Source organism: Crassostrea angulata, chromosome 2 (assembly GCF_025612915.1).
Source record: "Crassostrea angulata isolate pt1a10 chromosome 2, ASM2561291v2, whole genome shotgun sequence".
Taxonomy (NCBI): domain Eukaryota; kingdom Metazoa; phylum Mollusca; class Bivalvia; order Ostreida; family Ostreidae; genus Magallana; species Magallana angulata.
In genome coordinates this window covers 31,095,505-31,108,866 of record NC_069112.1, presented here as the reverse complement: position 1 = coordinate 31,108,866, position 13,362 = coordinate 31,095,505, and the positions used below count along the sequence as shown (strand labels likewise).

Below are 13,362 nucleotides of genomic sequence, written 5' to 3'. Positions count from 1 at the left end.
TGGTGAGAAAATTGTGCATTTCCTGAAAAAGCGAGAACAAATACTAACCTCATTCAAACAAAGACAGCTGTATGGTAAGAGAAATGAAAAAAAAACTTATTAAAAAAATTATTAACTAATCCTAAATTACCAAAGAAAGCTAACTCGCGTGCAGTGTGTAGAGCGGTTATCATAGTAAATGGTATTATGTCAAAATATATTCACCATAATGGGAAATTAAAGTATACAGTCAGGGTATGCACCATGTTCTAAACATGTCCTAAGGCTGTCTAACTTTGATTCTTTGTCTTTTGATGTTTACATGTTGAGGTAATGAAATATGATGTTATGCGTGTTGTTACAATGGTGTGAAACATGCATGTGTCGTTTAAAAAATAAACATTAATAACGTATTAAATGAGTTTAAAAAATGGGAATTTCAGAATTTTTGCAGCATTGAATTATTTCCTCACTTAGACCTTTTCTGTTTTTGCAGTGTCTTTATTGTTAAAATATAACACCGCAGTACACTTGTCTCCAGTTCTGCCGGCTCTTCAGATTTCTTGGAGATATTTTTCAATTGTTGTAGGAGGTCTACACTACAGTGTATTATCCCTGTATTACATCTGGCATCTAAGCCCATCCCAAGTGCAACTGTAGCAAAAATTAAACGTAATGTGGGGTTTTCCTTCTTCAGCTCTGTTATGACATAGGTTTTCATAGCTTCCGTGTAGTCTTTATGGAATTGTCTGTTTTCTGGTACATGTTTACCTGGATATTGATTATCATTCAATTCTGATTTTACACGTTTGTAAAAGTACCCTAAAGATTCCAGGTTTTCAACATAAACTATAGTCACAGGGAAATGTTCCTTTTTTTCCTTCAGTTCTTTACACAGTGGTTCAATGATTGTGTCTAATTTTTTCACTTTGTCATTATTAGGTGGGTACATAACCTTTTCAAGGAAAATATTTGGTCTGTCTGGGTTAGCTTTAATAACTACCGGATTTATATATTGGAGCACTTTGCCAAGATTTTCTATTGAAGACTCTGTAGCTGTTGCAGTAAGAGGAAGGTGCGCCGCATTTGGAAATAAACAAGTGAGTTCTCCGAGTTTTTTTAACTTTAGTCTAAATTGTCTTCCAGAACATCCTCAACTCCACCCTGCCCTGATTTGTTTCATTTTGATTTGTCATTTTGGATACTCTAGAATGCATCTCTTTCAGACATCTTATTTTCAGTTAAAAATGCTGAGAAGTATAATAATATCCACTGCTCTACATTTTTCGGTAATTTTTATCAATTTAAATTTAACAGGTAGTTTGTCGATTGTTTCCCTATCCATCAAGTACGGTATGATACGCTAGGTGTAAGCGATGAGTCCGAAGACACCACATATAGTACACTGGTAGTGTTTGTTTGTGGAATGTAATAAAAATACAATGTAGTAAATTAAAAATGAACGAGCCATGTGTACAAACACACATGTTATAGAGCTACAAAGTGATTCATTTTTAACCGGAGTTTCATTACTGGTACATGGCATTTCATTGCTGGTACATGGTGGTTCATTCCCAGTATTCTGGACTGCGTTTTACAAAAGAACTTATGACAAAGTTGTAAATATTTTCTGTCTCATAGAATGGTCTTTAAAAATATATATATTTACAAAAGCATTTATTTTCAACTATTTTATTTTCCATAAATATATTCTACAGCCATTAGAATAAAACATTGATTAGTTAGGGATTAATTAGCATTCATTGATTTGGTCGTAAGTCGTAAGTTCTTTTGTAAAACGCAGCCCTGAGCTCGTATGGCATCTGCTAAAGCTTTTCTAGTCATCGGATCTAAAAATTAGGATTAAATAATAAAGATATAGGAAAACACATATTTTTCATATTTTAGAATATTCAAAGAACTATATATGATAAGAGTTTAATTTGGCCCCCATAATTCGCCATTTTTTAAGTGTTTCGGGTACAATAATATGTTAACTAATTTTTTCGAAGAGTTGATATAAAATATATTTTTCATCTATTTATTTGATTTCTTTGCACTCACTGGCAGTATATGACGTCAGAAGTGACGCCATTTCTATAATTCAATCAAAATCAGCCAAAAATTGACATTTTTCTTATCTATTTAGGAATGGGAAATATAGAGCGCATGCTTGAACAAGGAAAAATTTTTTGTCACTTATTAGTCATGGCTAGATACATCTCCAATTAAAATATTTTACTTGTTCAAGAATGCGCTCTATGTTTTCGGAAGGAAAAACTGCTTGAAAACAAGCTGTTCTACGCTAAAAATGCAAAAATGGCGGGAAAAGGCTCTCTTTACAATGTCATATTTCTAAATTGTGGGCACTAAAACCAAAATGGATATTATGTAAACACATCACATACATATCTGTACTAAGAAAACAAAGAATGATAGTAAAATGATGATGTTCATTTTAAGGGGGCCATTTTAGGCCCTTATCATATATAGTCCTTTGATTTATTAAATTAAAAATGTAGTAACTTATAAATATAATTATGCTTACCACAATGTGGGGACCTGTACAGTTCTGCAACTCCTTACTCATCAGATCAGTGTAAGTGGTACCGTCAATCTTTGTAGTTACAAGGACAGTGAAAGTTATGTCAATTGTTAATTATGATTAAAATGCAAAAGTTCATATGAAACATTCAATAATAAATGAAATTGAGGTTCTCTTAAGTAATCATTTTACTTTCATGGTCAAATCTTAGATATTTTGTATTTCACTGATTAGTACAAGCACACACACACATATATACACAAGTGCGTCGGAAACAAATTGAAAGGGGGGGGGGGCTAGAAATCTTGAACAAAAAAGGTTTTTATTATGGTTATGTGTAACTGTGAAAAATTGGTTGGGGGGCACTGGGGGCTAGCCTGGTAAATATTGTCTCGAAAGCTTACTGGAATCACCTTTGATAATCTGAGTTGTGAAGTAAATGAAATTCTTTCGTCTTTTGACTGTTTATATGTTTTCGGATTAGTTATTACAGTAGCAATGCACTTTTAAATAATATCATGTTCAATTTCACAAATTCAGCCATTTTATTAACCTCTGTATTACATTTTCGGGAATTTTTGTGATCTGCTTCGGCCGATCATTGCTGTGTCCATATGAGGCATCCGGCAAATGCTTCCACGTGCGCACACATTCCGCTTGCATGAGTAGTTCTTATAAAAACTTGAAGTTTGGTTTAGTATTTATATAACATCTTACTCGGTTTTATTTCAATTCATTTACCTTAAAAGATGCAAACATACATAAAATACAGTTCGACCTGTTAATTCAAGAATGCACATTTTGTCTCGCGCGTAAGAATTTCGATCGAAAGATTCATTCAGTAATGCAGTTGACCTCGATGAACTGACCTCAATCATAAGAAGATGGTCCATGGACTGACCTCGATCTATTGATGTTGCATAAGAGAAGCTAGGAAGACGGTTTGATTTATAAACAAGGTTACGTTATAATGCGACTACAATAGCAAGTTATGATGGCATTCAATGTTTTTCAGTCGCATTAAATTATTTTATTTTAATACAACTCTTTCAATGCTCTTTGAAGAGCCTTATTCAGTATTCTGAAGAAGAAGATAAAACCAGACAGAGCGTTTACGAATGGCTTTCCCCAAATTTATTTCAAAATTCAATTTGTTGACGGTTTATAATGATAAAATCATGGTGTACAGATTCAAAATATTCTATATTTTGTAAAAATAAAGTACTTTTTTGAAATTATTTAACATCAAACTGATCATGTTGATTGCTTCTAGCTATCAATATATCATCATTGCCGATCATTCCTTAAAAAGAAATACTTGTTAAACTTACAGATATTGACTGTTGCCGCCGTCGGCCATTTTGCGTCAGAGCAGGGTCGACCTCGATATCAACCCCGGTAGAATTCAGGTCGGAACTCTTGTGGTTTTACCTGGAGAGTCTCGACTCGAGACGGAACTCGGGTCCCAGATAAAAACGCTCTCTGTGTCCACTCTGGGTTTACTTGGGTCCACTCTAGTCAGCCCGAAGTAAACCCAGGGTTTAGTTGGGGTTTACTTTCTGTTAGGTTGGGTCTGATCGAAACTGTATTTTTTTTTACAGACTGTACCAATATTTTAACAACCGACCTGCCACCCACTTTGTGAGCAGACATATTGTTGTACAATAAACGAAATCAAGTGTTCAATCAATGTCAATCAATCATGATAATCACTGCAAACAACTGTTCAAACAATATAATATCAACAATATCAAATTCAATCAATAGTTTTTGTGAATTATTGAAAATAGTCAATGTAATCAAATGCACAAACAATATATCATACATGTATATGATGACGGCAGGTTAATGCCTAGGTTAGGCAGACCATCGGACCAGTTGAACACATAACCCAAAGCGTTGAGCAGACCCTGGGAACAGTTGCCAACACCAAAGACGTGAGAAATTCTGCATGGTGCAAATTCCGCCATACAAACAGCTATATTACAAGTGTTTCTTTGCCAGACGATTTGCACCTACTAACCCCGAGAATGTGGTGCCTAGAGATTAAGACACTTTTTGGGTAGGCCATGACCAGTGGAGTGGTAAATGAAAGGGAAGGGGTAAGATAGGGGGATTGGTTCGACATGATTTGTCAAAATAATATTTTGATACATGTGATCCGGGTAACTGATGAAAGAGTACGTGAAAATAAAAAAGGACTACCCTGCAATGTGTCGAGAAAAACTGTATAACTAAGTTCGGACAAGTGAATTCAATCTAAAATGGACATTTTTTTGTTTTGCTTTTTCAGTTCTTGATGCTTAATTTAATTCCCTCAAAAATTCAAAGTATGCGTTGCGATGCCATTGTTTAAACGAATTCTGGAATCCTCTGCTGCAATATTGGTTAACATATAGCGCCAGATTGTACGTTTCAGACCAGATTAACAACGTATTTGGCAACAATGTAACTAACTCAGAAACCGTGTTAAACAATTACATACGTCGGTCATTCAAAGTTAGTAAATCTATACTAATACCACCGTATGGTGGCATTTTTATGCCATCCACATAATGTTTAGTCATCATAGCATATCTTGTCAAGTCAAAATAACTATCTGGCCAAGTCATGATAACATTCTGGTTTGTCTTTTCATCTTGTTCAGTCAAGATAAGCTATCATATTTTGTTGAAATAGCTATTTCGACTTGACGAGTTCAAATATCTTGCATCATGAATAAAATTGTTTCATTGACAAAAACTGACATTTCAGATATTGCAGTCATGAAATAAAATAGTGACGTTTTACGGGTGTCTTGTTAATATTCGTATTAAATTTCTGAGGAACGGGAAGTTCTTTATCACAAGGTACGTAAAATTATCAATTCTTTCTTTTTTTTTCAAATTTGACCTCTAACAAAACCCACGAGATTAGACAATTGCATTAATTTGGATAACAGTGAAATTCTTGCCAAAGATTTATAGAATTGGGTTGGGTAAAAAGTATTTTACTGTAAGTTTTATAACATGAAATCAATTTTTGGAAAAGAAAAATTCACCATTGAATTCAAATTGTAATTTTCCAAATTTTATAATTTTCACTTCCTAGTGGAGAAATCATGATTGTCAAAGTTTATCAAAGCATTAGTCGTTTTTTGGTCTGTTATGTGAAATGAATTTATTGCAAATGCTATTCTTTTAATGATATTAAGTAGCATTTTAATTATTAATTTATGATACAAAGAAATTAATTTATGATACAAAGTAATGATGTTATATAACGTGCGTTACTCAATTAGTAAGCACACATCGTTGCAGTTATGGAAATTTATCTTTCAAATATGCTTAAATATAATCGTTTGATGGGTAGGTAAAAGTTGCATCATCATTTTGGTTGGTAACAGTTGAAGCATCACTTGGGTCGGTAACAGTTGCAGCATCATTTGGGTGTGTAACTATTGCAGCATCATTTGGGTTGGTAACTGTTACAACATCATTTAGGTTGGTATTTGGTAACAGTTGCAGCATCATTTGAGCAACTATTGCGGCATCATTTGGATTGTAAACTGTTACAGCATCATTTGGGTTGGAAATTGTTACAGCATCATTTGGGTTGGAAACAGTTGCAGCATCATTTGGGTGGGTAACAGTTGCAGCATCATTTGAGTTGGTAACTGTTACATCATCATTTATGTTGGTAACTATTGCGGCATCATTTTGGTTGGTAACAGTTGCATCATCATTTGGGTTGGAATCAGTTGCAGCATCATTTGAACAAAACAAAAAACAACTCGAACGTTTCAACTTTTTACGTGTGTAATATCAAATAATCAATTACAGAGATTACACAAATATTAAGCCATTCCATAATAATTAATTTTATAATAAGTTATTATAAAAGTAATATGTAGTTATACAACTACACGTTTTTACACGGATACAAATTTACGTTTTTACACGGAAACAAAATTCACCCTCCGTACTCTGAAATAGTCCTCACGGTAGGTAATAAGAGTGTCCATCTGTTGGATATTGACACTCATAGCCTCCTTTAGTTCTCTCAGAGACTGCAGTTCTTGGTGGAGAGGGTACGGGTGCACAGTAGGCATTTTTTTGCACCATTCTTTTTAGTTTATAGCGTCTTCTATAAAAGAATAAAAGTGTATTAGTGACGTTTATCTCTCAAAAAGAAAAAAAAACATTATAGATGATATGTTTTACAGAAATTAATTAGAACCGTATATTTTTCCTTTTAATTATATATAATATTTGAATATAAAAGACTAGTTGTCGAAATATTGTATGTAAATTAATTATCTAGAAAATAGTATTGAGTGCTCACCTTAGTTCGGTTAAGATTGAATCCTCCACGCCTGCAAAAGCCCTGTTTTCCATTTGTGTGGGGGACTGACATGGAGAGGGGGGAGAAAAGGCAGAGTTGTGTGATGCGGTGATACTCTCTGATTCTTTTGGTGTTGTTGTTATAGGGATAAAAAAAAACCTGAGTAGGTAGAACTATTTGTTGTCTTGTCTGGTTTTCTAGAACTGCAGGGTGCAGAGTTTCCTTTCTTGAGAATAATTTTTGTTGATGGGATAGTCTTTGTTGATGGGATTATCTTGTTGATGGGATGGTTTTTGTTGATGGGATGGTCATTGCTGATGAATCCAGGCATGGCATTGCCTTGTTGTCAGATTCCAGGTACTTCTGAAAATGTACACTTTGGTCGTCCAGGTTCATAAAATATAATTTTGTAATATTGACGAAATATAATCAAAGATTTCATTATTTCTGTTTGTCGTTACCTAATTCACTATTTCACTCATAGCTTAAAAAATTTACTCACCCAGAATCAAAGTTTTTCAAATCTAACTCGAGCTGAAGAAGATTGTTCCATTCTCTGGAGACGGCGTGTTTTGTTGTTGTTTTGAGAGATCCTGCTGTTCCTGTGTACATGTAGTTTTTGGTGGTTGTTGAAGTAATTCCCGAAGAACAGGGTTTTTACTTTTCTCTACATTTTTCCTTGCAACGTTCCTATTATTAAAGAAAGAATATTTCATTTTTTAAACTTTATACACATATTAAATTTCTCACACAAAAGTGAACCCAGCTAGAGGGCTTTTAGAAATTACAACTTGGTTCCTAAAATTCTATTGTAAAATTTTCTATCTTTTTTTTTTAACAAAACCATTCTTTTTAGAAAATTTGTATGTATTAGACTCTATTCCGTGTTGATGAATGATCGACAACTGTGATTGAAAACAAACAAACAAAAAAGGATAAGGATAGAGCATTGTAGTTATGTTTTTGTTGAATGTATATATTCCAACTATAAATAAAATTTACTAGTGTTTCATTTGACTTTAAAAAAAACCAAAAAAAAAACCACATGTTAAAATTTTTAATAAAATTTCATAAATATCTAAAAAAAAATATAACTTAAAATCAGGCTTGGGGTAATGCTAAATGTAATGGTAATGCATATATATATATATATATATATATATATATATATATATATATATATATATATATATATATATATATATGCCCAAGTAACTTTTCCTTGCGTAGTTTTTCCAAAGCACTTGTTTTTCATCCAAAGTATTAATATCAACAGTAGAATTTGATTCAATATACTCTATCTCCTGAATAAGCTTTTCTTCAGTGTTGTTTCTGACCTTTTTTCTTTATGTTGAATAAGAAATAGTTGCCCCCCTTATTTCCATCATTAACATCTCCAAAAAAAAGACTTTCGTCAATACCACTTTAACATTGAAAATTACAACTCTCTACACTGTCTTATTATTGGCTTCTGACTGACTGAATAATTTCTTTTAACTTTTACCATATATTCTTTGTCCGACAAAGGAGTATTATTAAACTTCCAAAGCTCACATCCTTTGGTGAAAGGATTAAATTTAAACTCAAGCAAAACAATGGAGTGATCAGACCTGTAACCCGGTTTAATAGAGCAGTTTTCAACTTAATTTGACAAACTATTAGAAATAAGAAAAATATCAAGACGGCCTTGTTTCAATGGATTTTTCTTGCGCAAAGTGTAGACTTTTTATCTGGATTATATACTTGTAAATATTACAATATCACAATGAATACACTACCAAAGAAACTAATATTTATTTTTGCTAACAAGATAGTCAAAGGGAAGTAACTTCTAAATGCAAAACAGAAAACATGAAAATGTAGCAACATAAAAAAACTTTCTCAAAACAGACAGTTTACCATTTATGTAGAATGTTCTGCTAAACACAACAACTTGTAAATATAGATAAAAAAAATAAGGTTTAAAAAATTAGACCAATAATTTTATATTGTATAGTTACTCTCCTTTGCGTATCCTAATTACAGAAACATTTAACAAATGCATATATGCACGGAATCAAAACTACACTGCGCTCGTTTTGGACCAGTTGAGCTTTTTTACACATGAACGTCTTGTTCTGTGCCCTACTGGCTCCTCCTCCTCCTCTATCTCCTCCATCTCTGGTGTACTTGTGATGGAAGAAAGTGCACTGTTGGAAGATGGTGGTGAGTGCATCACCATCAGTGGGACAATGCTCAGTTGTCCTGGTGAGTATACGGGGTTTGGGTGCTGCTGCTGTTGAACGTCTGGGGATTCCCTGGCCATGAGTTGCTCATGAGTTGCACATCTTTCCGACAACCATTTCTTGATTAAAACTATGATGACTGCTATCGTTGTAGTGATTGCCCACATTAAAAAGGCTACAATTATAAGAAAAAAAGTACTTTATAATTTATTGTAATAAGTGATGACATGTGAAACTTGCATTTAAAAAATATGTGACTTGTATTTACATATCATGGTTTATCTGAATAGTGCTGAACTTGAGTTACTTAATTAAAATAAAACTTTGATAATTATATTGTAATTTAATTTTCATTTACCCTGCCTGTTTTAATTTATTGTGTTTCAATAAGTACATCTATTAGAGATGAACAAAATATTTGAGTTAAACAACATAAAGTTGAAATAAGGTTCAATGTGTTTACCCAAGGCCATATCCGTCAACGATCCGTGTTCTTTTGCAGATTCAGCGTTGATGGCATTTACAACCTTATTTTTAAGATCATCTATGGATGTTCCTACAATAAATAATCCAAATGCTTTTTTAAAAAAAAATGTTCAATCAGTTTTAAGAACTCATTCTACACATCCTAATGTAATTTCATTTATATATAAAAAAAAAAAAATTACCATGTTTCTTAACTAAAGTAACATCGGTGGATGGCGTGTTCACTGTTAAATGTCTAGTCTTAAGGTGATGCCTCCGAGGAAGATTGGTGCTTGTAGTTTCTTTTGTTGTTGTTTCCATTACACTTGAAGTTACCTCTAAAATAAAACAATAATAATTTATTGACTGTTCCTTTTTTAGTGAAGAATTTTAATCGACTTTCTAGAAAAAATAACTCATTTCCGATTGTAAATTTAACTATCGATGTTCCTACAATAAATAATCCAAATGCTTTAAAAAAAATGTCCAATCAGTTTTTAGAACTCAATCTGCACATCCTAATGTAATTTCATTTACATGTAAAAAATTTTTTTACTATGTTTCTTAATTAAAGTAACATCAGTGGATGGCGTGTTTACTGTAGAATGTCTAGTCTTAAGGGGATGTCTCCGAGGAAGATTGGTGTTTGTAGTTTCTTTTGTTGTTGTTTCCATTATACTTAAAGTTACCTCTAAAAATAAAACAATAATAATTTATTGACTGTTCCTTTTTTAGTGAAGAATTTTAATCGACTTTTTAGAAAAAATAACTTATTTCCGATTGTAAATTTAACTATCATATTAAAAAAAATTACCGTGTTTTTCAGACAGTGTACTTTTTGCCTCTTTTGTTGTTGTAGCAGTTGTTGTTGTTGTTGTTACGGTCCTTTTAGTTGTCTCTATAAAAAAATATGACTATATATTTAGTACAATTTTATATTTCCAGTAAGAGTTGACTCATTATCCTACAACAACAACAGATTCTTTAAAAAATAGTTGATTGACTAGATCGCTTTATTTTACTACACATTCCATAGTAAATCTAACTGACTGAATGGACCAATCCTTTCGACGTTAAAAGTCACGTGACTACTGGCATTAAGATTTTCCCCACAGTGAATGAAAGTTTCATTGATCGCCTTCACATGATAAATTCTATTGACTCGATTGGCCAATCCTTTTGACTCTATAAGTCACGTGACTTAATCAAACGAAGAATTTCCCACAGTGATGTTCCAGTAAATAATACATGTATATGCGTTCCCATTAAATTCGGTATATAAAAAATATCGTTCCTACGGTAATTATTTTTTTTTCTAACGGACCTTTTTTTTTTTTGATTACATTGTTGAACTCCTTTATTAAAATTTCTTATACATTTTTCAAAGATACAAATTATTTTATAAAATTACACACATATATATATATATATATGAATAAATGTATAAAGTACACTTACCAGTACAAATCTTTTGAAATATGTCACGCATAATAGGTCGGACTCCGTTTTTCCATCCAATCATTATCATTTGAACTCTGCAGTTGAATAACGAAATTTCCCGCAATCCAGGTTGCCATCTTAAGGTAACACACGAAGAAAATCTTGGACTGTTACACTTATATATCCCGTACCAAAGGGGACAAGGGGGGAATTTCGCACCTTTGGTTCCATAACAATATACAATTGTTAGGAGTAGAATTACAGATACAATCTTTCCCGTCTCCATTTTCAGACTAGGACGGATGGCGCGAATTCTACAAGACCTGATCTTGTGATCTGCACGAACTTTTGATCCCGTCATCTCTTTTGGTTAGATCGGTAACCCATATTTGGGTACCGGATATTTAAAGACACATTATCATCAACCCAAGACTTAACTTAAAGTTTATATACGACACATTTCCTTTCCTTAATTCTTAGTAATCCAATCTAACTCATTCTTTTTATTGTAATGTTCTCCTTTCTAGAAATATTGTTTATCTATTTTCACTTTAAAGTTGTAACGTAAAAACAATTAAAAATAAACTGCAATGATGTATTAGTAAAAAGTGTTATCCTTTAAAATTTAAAAAAAAAGCTTGAATTTAGATTCATTCTCATCATCATATCACAACGACATACAACTTTTTTTTTTACATTCTTATTTGTGAAATGCGTAAAAACGATTAAATTTTTAATCATATCATTTCCTCTTCTTTTTTTTTAAATAACGTTATAAGTGCTCTTTCATTCTTTTTTAACTAATTGTTTTAACAAGTGCAATGTGACAACAATGTAGAAGAAGTACGATATTACACTGCTCGGATAAGACATATTTATAGCATCCTTTACTAATATACCGTCGACTGAATTGTGGTGGGAGCGAAACAACAAATCAATTAAATCAAGATAATAGAACCAGCTTAATAGTTAATTTCGGATGAGTCAGTTACCCATGTTTTACATTTTTTTTGTTCACACTGAATACATATCCTTGTCCACACTTATAAAAAGTTAACACATAAGTATACCAAGACTTCATTATGTCTTGTGTTAATATATGTTTACAATCATAAAACCATTTGATGTTTTAAACTTTAATGTAGTACACCTCTCTAACGTTTTTAAAAAAAAATTAATAATTCATCTATTAATAGTTATTCGTATCATTTAAAACGTTTAAAGTTGGTATAAATAGTTATGAACTGTTTATTATCTCTCTCGCTAGGGAAAAAGTGAGGAGGGATAACAAAGTAGACGACACGGCTCGGTTAATACAAACAAATTAATGCGTCCTTTATTGCTATACTGTAGACTGATTTATGCAGAAAAATCAAATTAATTTACAATAATCTTTAGTAACCTTTGTTCAATGTTTAAATGTAAATATCAGAAGTCACTATTATTTATATCAATGTCAGGCTTGTGCTAGGAGCGTCCAAGAGAGAAGGGACATTGTAAAGCTGAAACAACAATTAAACCGACATAATAAGGTCAGCCCAAATCCTTCTTTAACACGTACAGGGCAAATTGAGGTTAACGTTATCTCAACATTACAAGTTTAGAAAAAGAGGCTAGTATATTATATCAGAGGCTGTAAAATTAGACCACGTTGTAAAATAAATGTGTCGTTTCACGGTAGATCGGTCTTTAAAACCCCCTTTTGATCAGAATAAACACGTTATCAGAACCCGCATACCAGGTTGCAATAATTGGCTCGAAAAACATTTTTGATGGTACAGAGTGTATATGGTTGATTCGTATAAATAACAATTTTTATCGAATTATGCATATATCATTGTACACTACAAATGCAATCATGAGAAATATTATAAGACCGTAGTAAGTATTGCAATAGTTATGTACATATTTTAAAATAAAATAAACACTATTTCATTTCCAACCGCAAATGAGCATATGATGTGGCCTTACACAACATACTTTGTACTTGTATATACACGTTATGAATACTGGTTTAAAGTACTTGTCCTCATTCCCTTATTTAAATGAAAAAATAATTGTTAGGTGATTTTTTTAAACGGTTAAAAGGTAGATTTAGATCAATCCACAGTATCTTATCTCATCCCTTTATTTGATCAAACTACTAATTGCAATTTCATTTAAAGTTGGAATATTACTGAAAAAATTAGTAAAGGACGCATTGTCCGTTAATAAAAGTACTAATATTAGGTCAGGTCGGGATACGTTACACCATCTTCACGCATGTGTGAGATGAAACATTTTAGATAGATATAGAGATTGAATAAATCTACATCTACTCAGTATAACGAGGTCAGGTCGTGTTAATGTACTTTTGCGCATCTAACCACGCATGCATGTCATGAT

At 32.4% G+C, this 13,362-nt stretch overlaps 2 protein-coding genes and 1 pseudogene across 2 annotated transcripts in view; 1 reads left to right on the top strand and 2 right to left on the bottom strand.

Moving 5' to 3' along the window:
* The window catches only part of LOC128171734 (putative nuclease HARBI1), a 225,458-nt gene that overhangs the window by 33,832 nt on the left and 178,264 nt on the right, over positions 1-13,362 (top strand). The window lies entirely within an intron of this gene.
* On the bottom strand, positions 5,774-7,881 carry LOC128171730 (uncharacterized; annotated as a pseudogene).
* On the bottom strand, positions 8,626-13,274 carry LOC128171736 (uncharacterized). The gene is made up of 6 exons (XM_052837500.1): positions 10,996-13,274; positions 10,352-10,435; positions 10,094-10,228; positions 9,741-9,875; positions 9,536-9,628; positions 8,626-9,247 (listed from the first exon to the last, which is right to left on the bottom strand). The coding sequence occupies exons 1-6, from the start codon at positions 11,336-11,338 to the stop codon at positions 8,910-8,912; spliced, it is 1,128 nt and encodes a 375-aa protein (XP_052693460.1). The 5' UTR covers positions 11,339-13,274; the 3' UTR covers positions 8,626-8,909.